This window comes from Anarrhichthys ocellatus, unplaced genomic scaffold, assembly GCF_004355925.1.
Source record: "Anarrhichthys ocellatus isolate YVR2014 unplaced genomic scaffold, GSC_Weel_1.0 scaffold3, whole genome shotgun sequence".
Lineage (NCBI taxonomy): Eukaryota > Metazoa > Chordata > Actinopteri > Perciformes > Anarhichadidae > Anarrhichthys > Anarrhichthys ocellatus.
Window position 1 is genome coordinate 9,473,701 of NW_022280033.1, and position 12,334 is coordinate 9,486,034.

The 12,334-nt window shown below is 45.0% G+C and overlaps 1 protein-coding gene across 2 annotated transcripts in view; it reads left to right on the forward strand.

Moving 5' to 3' along the window:
• Positions 1–12,127, forward strand: part of lzts2a (leucine zipper, putative tumor suppressor 2a) — a 37,156-nt gene extending 25,029 nt beyond the window's left edge. For both annotated transcript variants that reach the window (XM_031876734.1, XM_031876741.1), the window contains 7 exons: positions 6,780–7,433; positions 8,202–8,864; positions 9,003–9,125; positions 9,318–9,464; positions 9,782–10,297; positions 10,763–10,867; positions 11,002–12,127. In XM_031876734.1, coding sequence (XP_031732594.1) covers positions 6,813–7,433; positions 8,202–8,864; positions 9,003–9,125; positions 9,318–9,464; positions 9,782–10,297; positions 10,763–10,867; positions 11,002–11,184 — 2,358 coding nt within the window. In that variant the 5' untranslated portion in view covers positions 6,780–6,812 and the 3' untranslated portion in view covers positions 11,185–12,127. The remainder of the gene's footprint in view (positions 1–6,779; positions 7,434–8,201; positions 8,865–9,002; positions 9,126–9,317; positions 9,465–9,781; positions 10,298–10,762; positions 10,868–11,001) is intronic.
• The last annotated feature ends 207 nt before the right edge of the window (positions 12,128–12,334 follow it).

Here is a 12,334-nt window from a genome sequence, read left to right on the forward strand (position 1 = left end):
TGTGTGTGTGTGTGTGTGTGTGTGTGTGTGTGTGTGTGTGTGTGTGTTTGTGTGATAGAGAAACAGAGTCGAGGCTTCGGTCACCCCACTTCTCCAGCAGCCTCTCACGTTGGAATTGCGGCCAGATGCTTTGAGATGCTAAAGAGCCAAACTATCTGCTGTCAGACTGTCACACACACACACACACACACACACACACACACACACACACACACACAACTCACTCATTCACCTTTTCACTCACTCTTTCTCTTTCTTACTTACTTCCTTTTCCCTCTTTCCCTTATCCGGTCTCTCTATCTCATTTTTCGCCCTGTGCATGAAAAATGTGGGCCTCCGCTGCCATAGCAACGCTCCCAAATAGAGGGAGAAGCTAAAGTCCGTAACAGCAACAAGCTGGTTGTAAAAGAAGAGAAGGGGAAAAAACAGCTCTGTGGGAGGACCTGTTGCCAATTACTCCTGCACACTTTTTCACTTTTCAGAAACCTTATTTCTTTTCTTCTTTTTTTTTCTCACCACAGAAAAGCTGAACTCACAACTTTTGTTAAGCTACAATGACCGTGTTACTTTGCCAAAAGAGGACAATGTCTCCCTGGTTTGAGTGAAAAGAGACTTGGCAGTGAGGGTCTGGGTTAATGAGGACTGAGTAGGTTTGCACGCATTCAGGAATCTCGTACACACACACACACACACACACACACACACACGCACAACCACTGCAAGACCTTAAAGCCAAGCCATGTGGGGGTAGGTGATCATGAGCGACCACTCAGACAGACAGTCATTGTTTTGGAATGGAGGCATATTATAACCTCAGGTCTTCTGGCAAAACATTAAAAGACTTCAACTCATTTTACAGTGGAGTCGACTGACTTCACTCCAATACCATTCTCTTGCCTGTTTGAAGTTTTACTGTGGACTTTCGGTGAGTAGATGCGTGACAAATAAATGGGAGAGTAGATTAGGTGTTGAGTGATTGCCTCGCTGAGGTATTGTGTGTCAGTGTGTTGCTGCCTTGCCTGTACATGTGGATTTTCTTTTGTTGGCAGCCGTGGAGGATTATTGCGTCTCACATAGCCTGTTGATTTCCTCTCTACCTCTGTCTCTCTGTCTGTCTTTCTCTCTCTCTCTCTCTCCATCCACTGGGATCACCGGTCTCAGGATTAATCAAGGCCACCCAGGTTCTGTTTACCAAAGTTGAAGTGTTTGGGTCCCACTGACTACTGTTTTGTGTTTTGTTCAGTGAAACTCTACCAGGCAGTGACCACCCATTAATAAAAGAAGTTGATCAAATGGTTATGAATGATTCTTACGATCACTCCTATACTGATACTTTCGCTCTCGTCCACACAGTGCCCGCTCTGATCTAACAATTTTATACTTTCCACCTGTTGCTCTCCTCTTCACACTGGCTTTGCCTTCGGTTAGTCACGCTGTGGTGTTGCTGGTAAAGAAGGTGCAGATGAAAATCTAGCTGCACGGACCAGTGAGCAGGGAGTCGTAGGAGAGGGGGGAAGGAAAAGAAAGGTAAGGAAGAGAGGAAAGGGATATGGGTGAAAATAGTCAGGAACAGGAAAGAGGGATGAAAGTGGAGGAAGGAGGTGGAAGACCTAAAGAAAATCATGGAAGTTTGTCAGGAGGATGTCACCTTAACCAATGGTTCAATCTGCACTAGTCAATGTTTTTATATTAATAATGGACCTAATGGCTCAAAGTGAAAGTGGTCGCTGAGAGTTAACACACAACTTTGCTGTTCCCCTCAGCTCTACTTTAGCATATTTTGGCTCATTGTTGTTTAAAGCTCTAAAAAACAACAACAACAACATCTGTACACTACCTGCTCAGCACCAAACACAGTGGAGCCTTTATCAGCTAAAGAGCCAGATATTTCCCTAAAGAGTTGGTAGAGACCAAAACAGAGTTCAAAGAAAGGTGAATATTGGACATACAGTATATGTAGTGTCCACATGATTTCCAAGTAAAAGCTAATGTGGCTCCTTGTCTGCTGGATATACGTAATTAAGCAATTGTTTGCTAACATGCTTGCCATCAAATTTATAAGGTGATAATATGTAAATGTTTGTGCTAAAAAATGTATTCTTGCAGATTTAAGTGAGACAGAGACAAGTAATCATTTAAAGCTATTCATTGAGCAAAGAACGTTTTCTGGTTCCACCTTCTGCAATTTTATCAGCCAGCACACTGGAAACATTGCATTTGTTTGTATCTCCATGAAACAAAACCAAGCATTAGCATAATGGCTAGCACCACACTTTTCTAGTATGCACATTATCCACGTTTTAACAAGCTTCCACAAGAAATCTGCTGCCTTCGCCTTTCTAGATCTCATGACAACATGCACCCATAAACTCTCTGGTTTTCCAGGACTGAGGACGCGTCAGCGGGGTTTGTTTTCAGTGATAGCTCACGTCACCTAAGACTAGCCAAAACACCACAGTGTAGTGTCTTTTTTATCTCTCTTTGTCTGTTATCGTCGTTGTATCGTGTTCAGCAGAAGAGGAGATGGTTGGATATGAAATGATGTCTGTCTTCTCATTGGATTTTCCTTTTAAGAGATCTTAAGGTGCTCAGACCTCGGTGTCTATGTGCCAAATAATGTCTGAACAGGATTATAGATGCCTGGTGCCTCTATGGAGCCGCTCTTTGGTCTACCTGGTATTGGAATTCCCTTAAACCCCCACCCAGCCCGCCTTTGTGTTCTTGCCGCTAAACCCACTTCTTATTCTTCTTTTTCTAACTCCGCCCTGAGGCCAGCAGAGTGTCCGGAAAAGCTCGGAGGTTGCATGTGATTGTGAGGGGCGATCTGCTGCTGAATAATGGGCTTCCTCTCCTGGCTAATATTGGCGTTATGAACAGACTTACCATACCGGGATTATTTCCCCATCACTGACCCCACTTCTGGATCCTGTTAGCAAGCAACCTCTGAACCCCTTTTCTTCAGTCAGTTTTGCTCTTACTGATCCTGGGCCAGTTGGTGGCATGTGGAGGATAAACTTTCACAACCACTTGGTGTATTTCCAGTTCCTGTCAGAAGCAGTGAGGATGCTTTAAAGCCATTCAACAATCGTTTGATAGTTTTAGAGTGGCAGGAAGTGGTGTAAAGTGGCCCTGGGTTGACCCCGTAATACCTGGCTGCAACACTATTGGAGTTTATTTTTGAACGACGAATCAAATGCCTCGCTGACAGAAACGCCTCATGAAAGACTATCAGAATGATTTCAGGCACTTGAGATGTTTTCTATTTTTAGTGACAATGTTTCCTCTCTGCTTGTCTTCTGCTGCTGACAGCAGAGGAGGATGTGTGTAATGAGGAAGGCGGAGGAAGGAGTGGAGGAATGGTAAAATTATTTTCACTTTCTCAGAGGAATGTAGCCAGGAAGTGGAGGAGAGGAGGGCTTCAATAACTTTAAGAAACAACCAGTGAGCAACATCAGAGGGGGAAATTAGCTTTTGGGATTTATTGCCCGAGTAGCCAGAACAAAACTGACCCTTGGAGGTCAAAGGGGTGGGAGGGCCGAGTTAGACCAGCTCCCCTCCACTCATCAGGGGGTCACAGGGTTAGCGCTGAGGGGGGTTCACGGTTGACGGTCACACAGGGTTGTTAATTCTATTATCCCTGCCTGAGAGGTCCTTGTCAGGCCTGGGAGTGAAGAAGAGGTGGGCACGGCTAGATAAAAGGTGAAAGGAGGTTCTGAGGCGTGATTATTTCTGGCATGGGAAGAGCTCACATACCACACATATCTTAATCTCCTTGACTCATGTGTGCTCATGAAGTCTGTCTCCTTTCATTCACTCCTCCTCACTCCCTGTCGCATACTCACGGACATGCTCACGATTTAGTCAATATATAGCCAACCGCCAGGAGTTCAACCACCCTGCTGTGTGATCATTCACAAATAATTAGACCGATTTTTTTTTTTTCCCCCTCAATTCCCATCTAGTGCTGGATAAGACACTCTTTGATCCGACAGCAACATCATTTGAAGCATACTGAGGCCCCGGGGCGAACAGAATACAAGCTATTGTTTCACAATGTTGTGCTGCACTTAAAGTTAGAGGAACTTTTAACTGGTAATGAAACAGACTCAGTGTAATACTGATGACTCTATATGACCTACATAAGTAAACGAGACCATCAGCAAGAGGGTTGGCTGGTTTTTATATAGTTATTCGTAATGCTTGCTGGGAGGGAAAGGATGCAAGGGAGAACCAGGACTGCATGTAGTAGGCTGTCAGACAATGGTGCAGCAAAATTAAAGGTTTTCTAAAAGGGATTCTGGTGCTCGGAAACACTACCACTTCACAACAAAATCAACACAATCAATACCAACACAAAATAGTAAATGTTTAAATGTTTTTTGTTCGTAAATGGTAAACGGACTGTACTTGTATCGCGCTTTTCTAGTCTTTCCGACCACTCAAAGCGCTTTAACACTGCTTGTCATCATTCACCCATTCACACACTGAGGGCAGGGCCTAAGTGACACCTGCCTATCAGATTCTACCACATTCATATACCGTAGGCACAGCTATCGTAGCTCAGCTACAGGAGCAATTTTGGGGTTAAGTGTCTTGCTTTAGGACACATAAGCACAACCTGGGTTAAATGCAGAAGTCAAATTGAATGTATGTAACCTGACCATTATGATAAAGTTTAATTGTTTGGTTAAATTATTTTCATGTCATCAGACTATTTGCTATTCATGACTTGCATGAATGATGTGGGCCCTGTTGATGCATCCGGGGGTTTTGTGTGTGTGGATGTTCATGTAAATGTACGCCGTTGTGTGTGTGTGTGTGTGTGTGTGTGTGTGTGTGTGTGTGTGTGTGTGTGTGTGTGTGTGCGAGCGAGCGAGAATGTCAGTCAGTATGATTGTATTTGTCCTGGCAGTGTGCAGAGATAGATGGCATGGATTATTCCACTAGGCCAGACAGATTTGGGCTTGGCTCCACAGACTGAGGATATGTGTCCCCTCTCTGTCCCCCCTCCCTAAACTAACACTGATAATAGTATCTGCAAATGGAAGACTTAATCTGCTGTCCCTTTTTATTGTGTTGTTAATAATATGTATCCATGTTTCTCATCCTAAAAATAGTGCAGTGACCAAGTGAGGCGATTATTCCTTTCTTCAAAGATAATGTGATTGGCGTATGAGCACTGTGATCATGACACAGTGAAGCGACTAGTTTTCAAATCCTTTTAGAAGTAATACACGGACGACTGCTCACCAGGTTCAGACAGGGAGAATCAGGAAAACCACAGAGCAGCTGCAGATGGTGATGACCGTGACTCATTCTCTCTCTTTGTCTGTCATCCTCAGTCTCTACTAAATCCATCCGCTTTTTCCTCTTCCTGTCTCGTTAATCACACTGACAATTATTAGTGGCGTCACCAGAGACATAGAGTGTATTTAATGAGGGATGAGCCTTTGCTTGGGCGTCTGGGGATGTGATGTTTCAAATAAACAGCTGTTAAGTGGCTCTAGATAATGAGTTTTGTGAGTGGCAACGTGCCTAAAATCAACAAATAATTTGGCTTCATAGATGAAATTGTTTTTAAATGAAATACAGCCATCATTCATTTTATTATTTACACCTGTGCTTTTCCTACTGTCTTGAGTCAAAAAAAGACATTTTTGCACAGGCGTAACTGACAGCGGTAACGAGGGCCTGTTCCACTCAAGTGGAACAACATGATCCTGAAATACACAGATGGAATCCAGCCGTCATCAAACTGTCCACTGTCACAAAAAAAATGTCACTTCAGTAAATCTTTAGTGGGTGTATCCTTCTCTGGAAATATGTGGAAAATACAACTCAAGAGTAAAACTCAATTCATAATCTTTACCGACTAAAACCAGCTGCTTCACAGCGATAGCTCAGAAATGTATCACTTCTTTTTCTTGTGTCTGCTTGCACATTTACTTCACTGCCCACTGAGAGAAATCAGTGAGAGTTGATCACCTAACTCTAACGGTTCAGTCTAGACATTGGTATCGTTACACTCTGGTGAAATATTTTAAAGATGCTGCGCTTGTAGGCTTGTAGTTTTCATCGTATCGTGTCTTCTATCTCTATGTGTTGCTCTGCAGCCTAAATTCAAACTGCTGGAGTTTCACTGGTTTTCACACAGTGCAGCTCTTTGCTGGGTCCTAGTTCCTGCCTGTTAGTGCATAATAATAATACTACTACTAAAAATATGTATTGTAATGATAATAATTATGATAGCTTTGTTTGTATTTATAAGTGCTTATCAAAACAAAGTGCTTCACATACAAAACAAAACACAGCAATAACAAAATAAAATGAGTCAAAGAGCAACATATAAAATAGAATAGTAAAACCCATAAAACAAAATAAAAACTAGAGTCAGATGAAATCACGGAAGGCAGTGCGATAAAACCTTGGGGCTCTTATCTCAAAAGCTCTGGCCCCCTTAGACTTCAGAGACTAGAATAGATAGAAGGCCCTTTCCCGAGGATCTCAAAGTACGAGCAGGGTCAAATGGGGGCAAAAGATCTGAGAGATATTGAGGAGTCAGACTATTTAGTACCTTGTAAGTAATTACCTTGAAATTCATTGTAAAAAGTCCTGTGTATGAGGAGAACTTTATTTACATTTTAGTGGGCTAAAGGGCCATAAACTTGGTTGTGACATCACTGGCAGTTAGAAGAAAGTATTATGTGTTATACATATTGTTATAAATATTCATCTGTTGCATCTAGAGTCTGAATACTTTTTCTTATTTTCTCTCTCAGAGTGTGTGGTGTGTCTGACGCCGTCAGGGTGCCATGGCTTTGGTTCAGGCATTACCTGTGACCGTGACTGACCACCCGAATCCAGGTCTCGACGTGCAGCAGTGCCGGCCACCATCATCCCATTCCCCCTCAGGCCCCTGCCCCGGCCCCTGTGGGCCCTGCAGCTCCGGGATCGCCATGGGTTCTGTCAGCAGCCTAATATCAGGCCGGACGTATCAGGAGAGACACTGCCGGGCCGCCAGCGAATTCGCCACCAAGTCACGCCGCTCCACGCCGGCCACCAGCTGCTTCCGGCTCCAGGATAACTCCCTCCGCAGCGGGAGCTCCCTGGAGCAGCTGCTGGTTATCAGCAACCAAACGCTTCCCCAGGCTCAGGTTCTTCCTCCGCCGCTGCCCACCAAGAAGCAGCCCCGGCCTGGTAACTCTGCTGGGACAGGCGGTGGCACGTCTGCTGGAGCAGTAGATGGTGGCACGAATGGGAACTTGGGGTTTGTGAGCGACGAGGTGGTGATTGGAGACTGGAACGATAACCTGGTAGTGGCAGCTGCAAGCCCCTGCAGTGACTCAGAGGACCAAAGGGACAACAGGACTCTCAATGGCAACATTGGAGGGCCTCCTCCCAAACTCATCCCAGTGTCCGGGCAGCTAGAGAAGGTAAGAGGAGCAGACTGTAGAGCTAGATCGATAGATCGGTCAGGCAGAGATACTCAGCTTATTGCAGATGTTTCAGTGTATATGTTGGCTGTTAATAAGTAACAAGAACCTGCAGCACATAAAACAAAGCAAAACTAGGTTTGAGGTAATTTAAAAACATAATCCCTACCAGCTCCATAAGTGCTGTTTGTGCTCCTTTAATTACAGCTCAAGACATTAAATATCATCGAGAGGACTTGTTCTCTGCTTTCCCTAGAATACGCACCGATGTGAGCATTTCTACAGCAGATTACCTCAGCTGTTTAATTGGCTATTTATTTCCATCGATCCAGAGAGAAGCTTAATAACTGGCCTTACGGCTCTGGTGGATCATTTGACGGCTGCTCACCTTGCAAACACATCATGATCAAAGTCAGAGCTTGCTTACATTCACATTATATTTAGTGAACCCTGAGGAGGATTGCTAAGAAAAATGCTTCCAGAACATATGAGGAGCTTTGTCTCGCCTCTTCCACCAATCTTCTCCCTCTTTGTTTCTCTGCCCTTTAATCCCCTCCCTCTCTTGCCTGTCTGTCTATATCTTAGGAAAATAATTAAGAAAATTGCTTAATGAAGCTCATGAATATCAATTAAACCAAATGAAACAAACCAGAGCCTGGAGCATGTCACTCACCTCTCTCTAATGAGTTTTATTCAGCCGTTACTAATTAGCGCTGCTGAGCTTTTATAAACCACTAATGCTGTTTTTTTATAATTATGTACTTTCAGAACATGGAAAAAGTGCTGATCCGTCCTACAGCGTTCAAACCGGTCGTTCCCAAGAATCGTCACTCTGTGCAGTACTTGTCACCACGGCCAGGGGGCAGCAGTCTGTCAGAGAGCCAGGCCAGCCTCAACCTCCTGCTGCCCCTCGGAGGGTCCAACGGCACCAGCGGCGCAAACGGCATCGCAGGGAGCACCAGTTCCAGCTCTGAAGGGAAGCGCAACTCCTACAGCGGAGGTCGTAATGCTCGGGGCAGCCAGTCCTACGCCATGTCAGATTCAGGGAGGAACTCCCTCTCCAGCCTCCCTACTCACAGCAGCACAGGCTACAGTCTGGCCCCCAGTGAGGGCTCCAGCTCCGGGTCTGGCTCCGGGGTCCAGCTGGAGCCCGTGCAAGGCTTGGGCCGAAACACTTCAGGTGTAAGTGGGAGCCACGGCCACACTAACTCAGACAGTGGACGTTCCTCATCCAGCAAGAGCACAGGCTCGGGGTCGCTAAGCGGGCGCGGGCAGCCGCTGTCGGACAGCGGGTCCTGTGGACACTCGCCGCCACTCGTGGAGGGCTACGAGGCGGTGGTGAGGGAGCTGGAGGAGAAACTGAGGGAACGAGACCTGGAGCTCCAGCAGCTCCGGGAAAATCTGGATGAGAATGAAGCTGCCATCTGCCAGGTGAGACATAAAGACACCCGCCACACCAAACTGACCCAACCTATGACCTTTAAAACACCACATCAATAACTTGATATAATGTGAGTACAGATAAAACATTGACCTCTGACCTCTCACTCGGGTCCTCTGCTCTGAAAGGTGTATGAGGAGAAGCAGCGTCGCTGTGAAAGAGAGATGGAGGAGCTGAGACAGAGCTGTGCATCAAAGATGAAGCAGGCTTCTCAGAAGGCCCAGAGGGCACAACAGGTGCTACAGTTACAGGTATGCTAAGTTAAAACCCTTTCAAATCATTTACACAGAGAGAAAGAGGTTCAACTTATTTTGCTAGTCTTGTGCTTTAGTTGTGAGTCTTGAGAGTCCTTCTTTGAGGGTGCATGTCTTATTCTACATCAACATATCTGTTTCAGTATTTAAGGCAATTTATTAAAAATATGGATCTCTGTGTGTCGTCAGGTATTTCAACTACAGCAGGAGAAAAAGAAGCTGCAGGAGGACTTCTCCTCGCTGCTACAGGACAGAGAGACGCTGGAAAGGAGGTGTGCCACCATCCAGAGGGAGCAGACCCAGCTGGGGCCACGTCTGGAAGAGACAAAGTGGGAGGTGAGTGAGAGTCAGACACTGGAGAGGTGTTGGGTGAGGGTGATTAAAGTGATTAAAGGTCACTCTTTGAGTCTGGCAGGGGATCTTTGCTTTGATTTACTGATAAAAGCATAAAATGCCTTCAAGAGAAAGGTGTCAGAGTCGACACCTAGTTGGCTTAAATTAAGCTCATAAGCAACTAAGCTTGAAAGAATCTTAGGTTTACCTTAAAGGAACAAGCAAATGTCAGTTTGTAATCTGTCATAATAGACCATTAGTTCTATATTTTCAGCACTTCCATCTCTCCCTCTCTAACTTTCTTGCTCGTGACCCTTCAGGTGTGTCAGAAGTCAGGAGAAATCTCCCTCCTGAAGCAGCAGCTGAAGGAAATCCAGTCCGAGCTCAGCCAGAAGGCCGGAGACATCGTGGTGCTGAAGGCCCAGCTGAGAGAAGCCCGTTCTGAGCTACAAGCCAGCCAGGCTCGATCCCGCGAGGCCGGGCTGGCCGTGCGGACACGATCTCTGGAGCTAGAAGTCTGCGAGAACGAACTCCAGAGGCGCAAGAGCGAAGCTGAGCTGCTCCGGGAGAAACTGGGCCGTTTGGAAGAAGAGTCAGCCCGCCTCCGTGACACTCTGTCCAACTACAGCGGACACTCTCTACCTGGAAATCTAAGCATGAAGGGGCAATGCATGAGCCTGTCCCTCCAACAGGGTAGAGGGATGGCAGGGAGGGGCGGTCCCAGTCCGTCTTTGTACCGAGATGCAGAGGAGACTCACCTTGTCTGGGGAGGGGAGAGTGATGAAGCCAAGGCTCAGAGGCAGAATGCAGAAGCAGTGTTGGGATTCAGACAACAGGTACAAGGTTTTTATTAAATAATGAAAATGTCAGAGGAAAATATCGTACTTTTTACTCTACTACATTTATTTCATGCTTATAATTATTACTTTGCGAGACTAAAAGAATATGAACAGCTTCATTAGATAAGATCCAATGTTATATATTCAACTACAACACTAAACAGTAGTTAGAAGTTACTATTAATGACGTCAAAATGCTGCTTTCATGTTCATGCATCAGTGTAAATAATTGAATATTGTAATATATGATAAGAATGCCAGTTTTTCTGCATAATCAGTACCTTTTATATTTAAAACACAAAAGTACATGTTGCTGGTAGTACTTCTGTACTTTTACTTAATACAAGATAAATATAAGATTTACCGTATTTGTCGTATTACTTTCACTCAAGTAAAGGAACTAAATACTTCTTCCACCACTGAAACGGTGCAGTTTCTAACATTTCTTTCTCGTTCTCTCAGGTGGACAGGCTGAAGGCTGAACTCATGTACGAGAGGAGGACTAGTGAGGAGCAACTGTCACGGTTTGAGGATGAGAGGAGGGTGTGGCAGGAGGAGAAGGAAAAGGTAAAAAGGATCACTTATTTCTTAGTGATTGACTTTCAATCTCTGTCATTTTCATTCAATGTCATACAGGACAAAGTAGCTTACGCTGATCCTCCCTACTGATTTACTTACTTCCCGTACTTCCCTCCACACAGGTAATCCGCTACCAGAAACAGCTGCAGCAGAACTACATCCAGATGTACCGCAGAAACCGGGATCTTGAGCGAGTGATGAGGGAGCTGAGTCTGGAGCTGGAGAACAGGGACATGGAGGACTATGAGGTTCACAGTGGCAGCAACGACATCCACTTTGAGGAAATCACCGCCACTGAGATCTAAACACACACACACACACACACATGCTCTTATAGTAATATGTGCACAGAAACATAGAAACACAACACACAAAAGACTCTGGGGATGTCAACCAAACATTGAAGACCAGGCCAAATACTGCACTATCTTCAACATGGCTTTACCTGGACCACTGAGCAAGCATTCACAACTCGTCACTGTCAAAAGGGAAATCTCCCAAAGGTGCATTCTTACTTCAGTACTCCAATAAATCCTTATAAAGTCTCCCTTCTGACACTTTTAACAGGTTTTACTCCACTACAAAGCCAGCACAAAGACTTATTTTCTTCTGTGGGAGCAAAAGCAGTGAAGAAAGTATTTCTTCCTCAGACTACGTTCAAATCAGGGTATCGAGAATAGTCGGGAACTTGAAGCAGAAAAATGTTACTTACAGGCGCAGCAGTGTGGTCAAAGTGCAGTCACCCCTTTCGCGATAGCGCACAAGGTTAAACACCCGGCCACCAGCATGTAATGATGCCTCATGACAGCAGTCCCATCAAACACCACCGCTGCTGGCTGTTAATGATGATCTCATCAACCGTCCAAACAACAGCAGCAACTGCACTAGTCCTCCAAGTAACTGCCGAAGGGAAACTAACACCAAACGTCTGCTCTTTGTATTTCATGGTGTTCGGAGGATCAGCAGTTCATTTTAAAAATGATAAAAGGATAAGAATATTGTTGTTCCTGTGCTTGACTTCCTCAGCAGTGTGTATTTAAAAAAGAATGTATTGTGACTGTTATCACTCCAGAGAAATGCAGCCAATTAAAGAATCTGCTCACCCAGGGAAACATGGTATCGTTTTGCACAAGTTTTCTGTGCAATTTTGTTCGGGATACAACTCGTTCTTGTGGAGCAAATCATCGAACTTCAACAAACCAGTTTTGACATTCACACGTGGACATCCTAATCTGTCACTTCCCAAAACCAGGAGGACACAGAAACCAAATGTTTAAAAGACGCTGCTTATGATGTCTAGACCACCAACATTCTTGCTGTTGCACCCGACCAAATGTGTCAACTCGGACAACACAGCAAGCTCTGACATAAACATGTGCATTTTACAATTATGTAGCACGATAGGAAGCAGACCGTAGCATGGAAGATATCACCAGGATGCTGTTGATTCTCCCC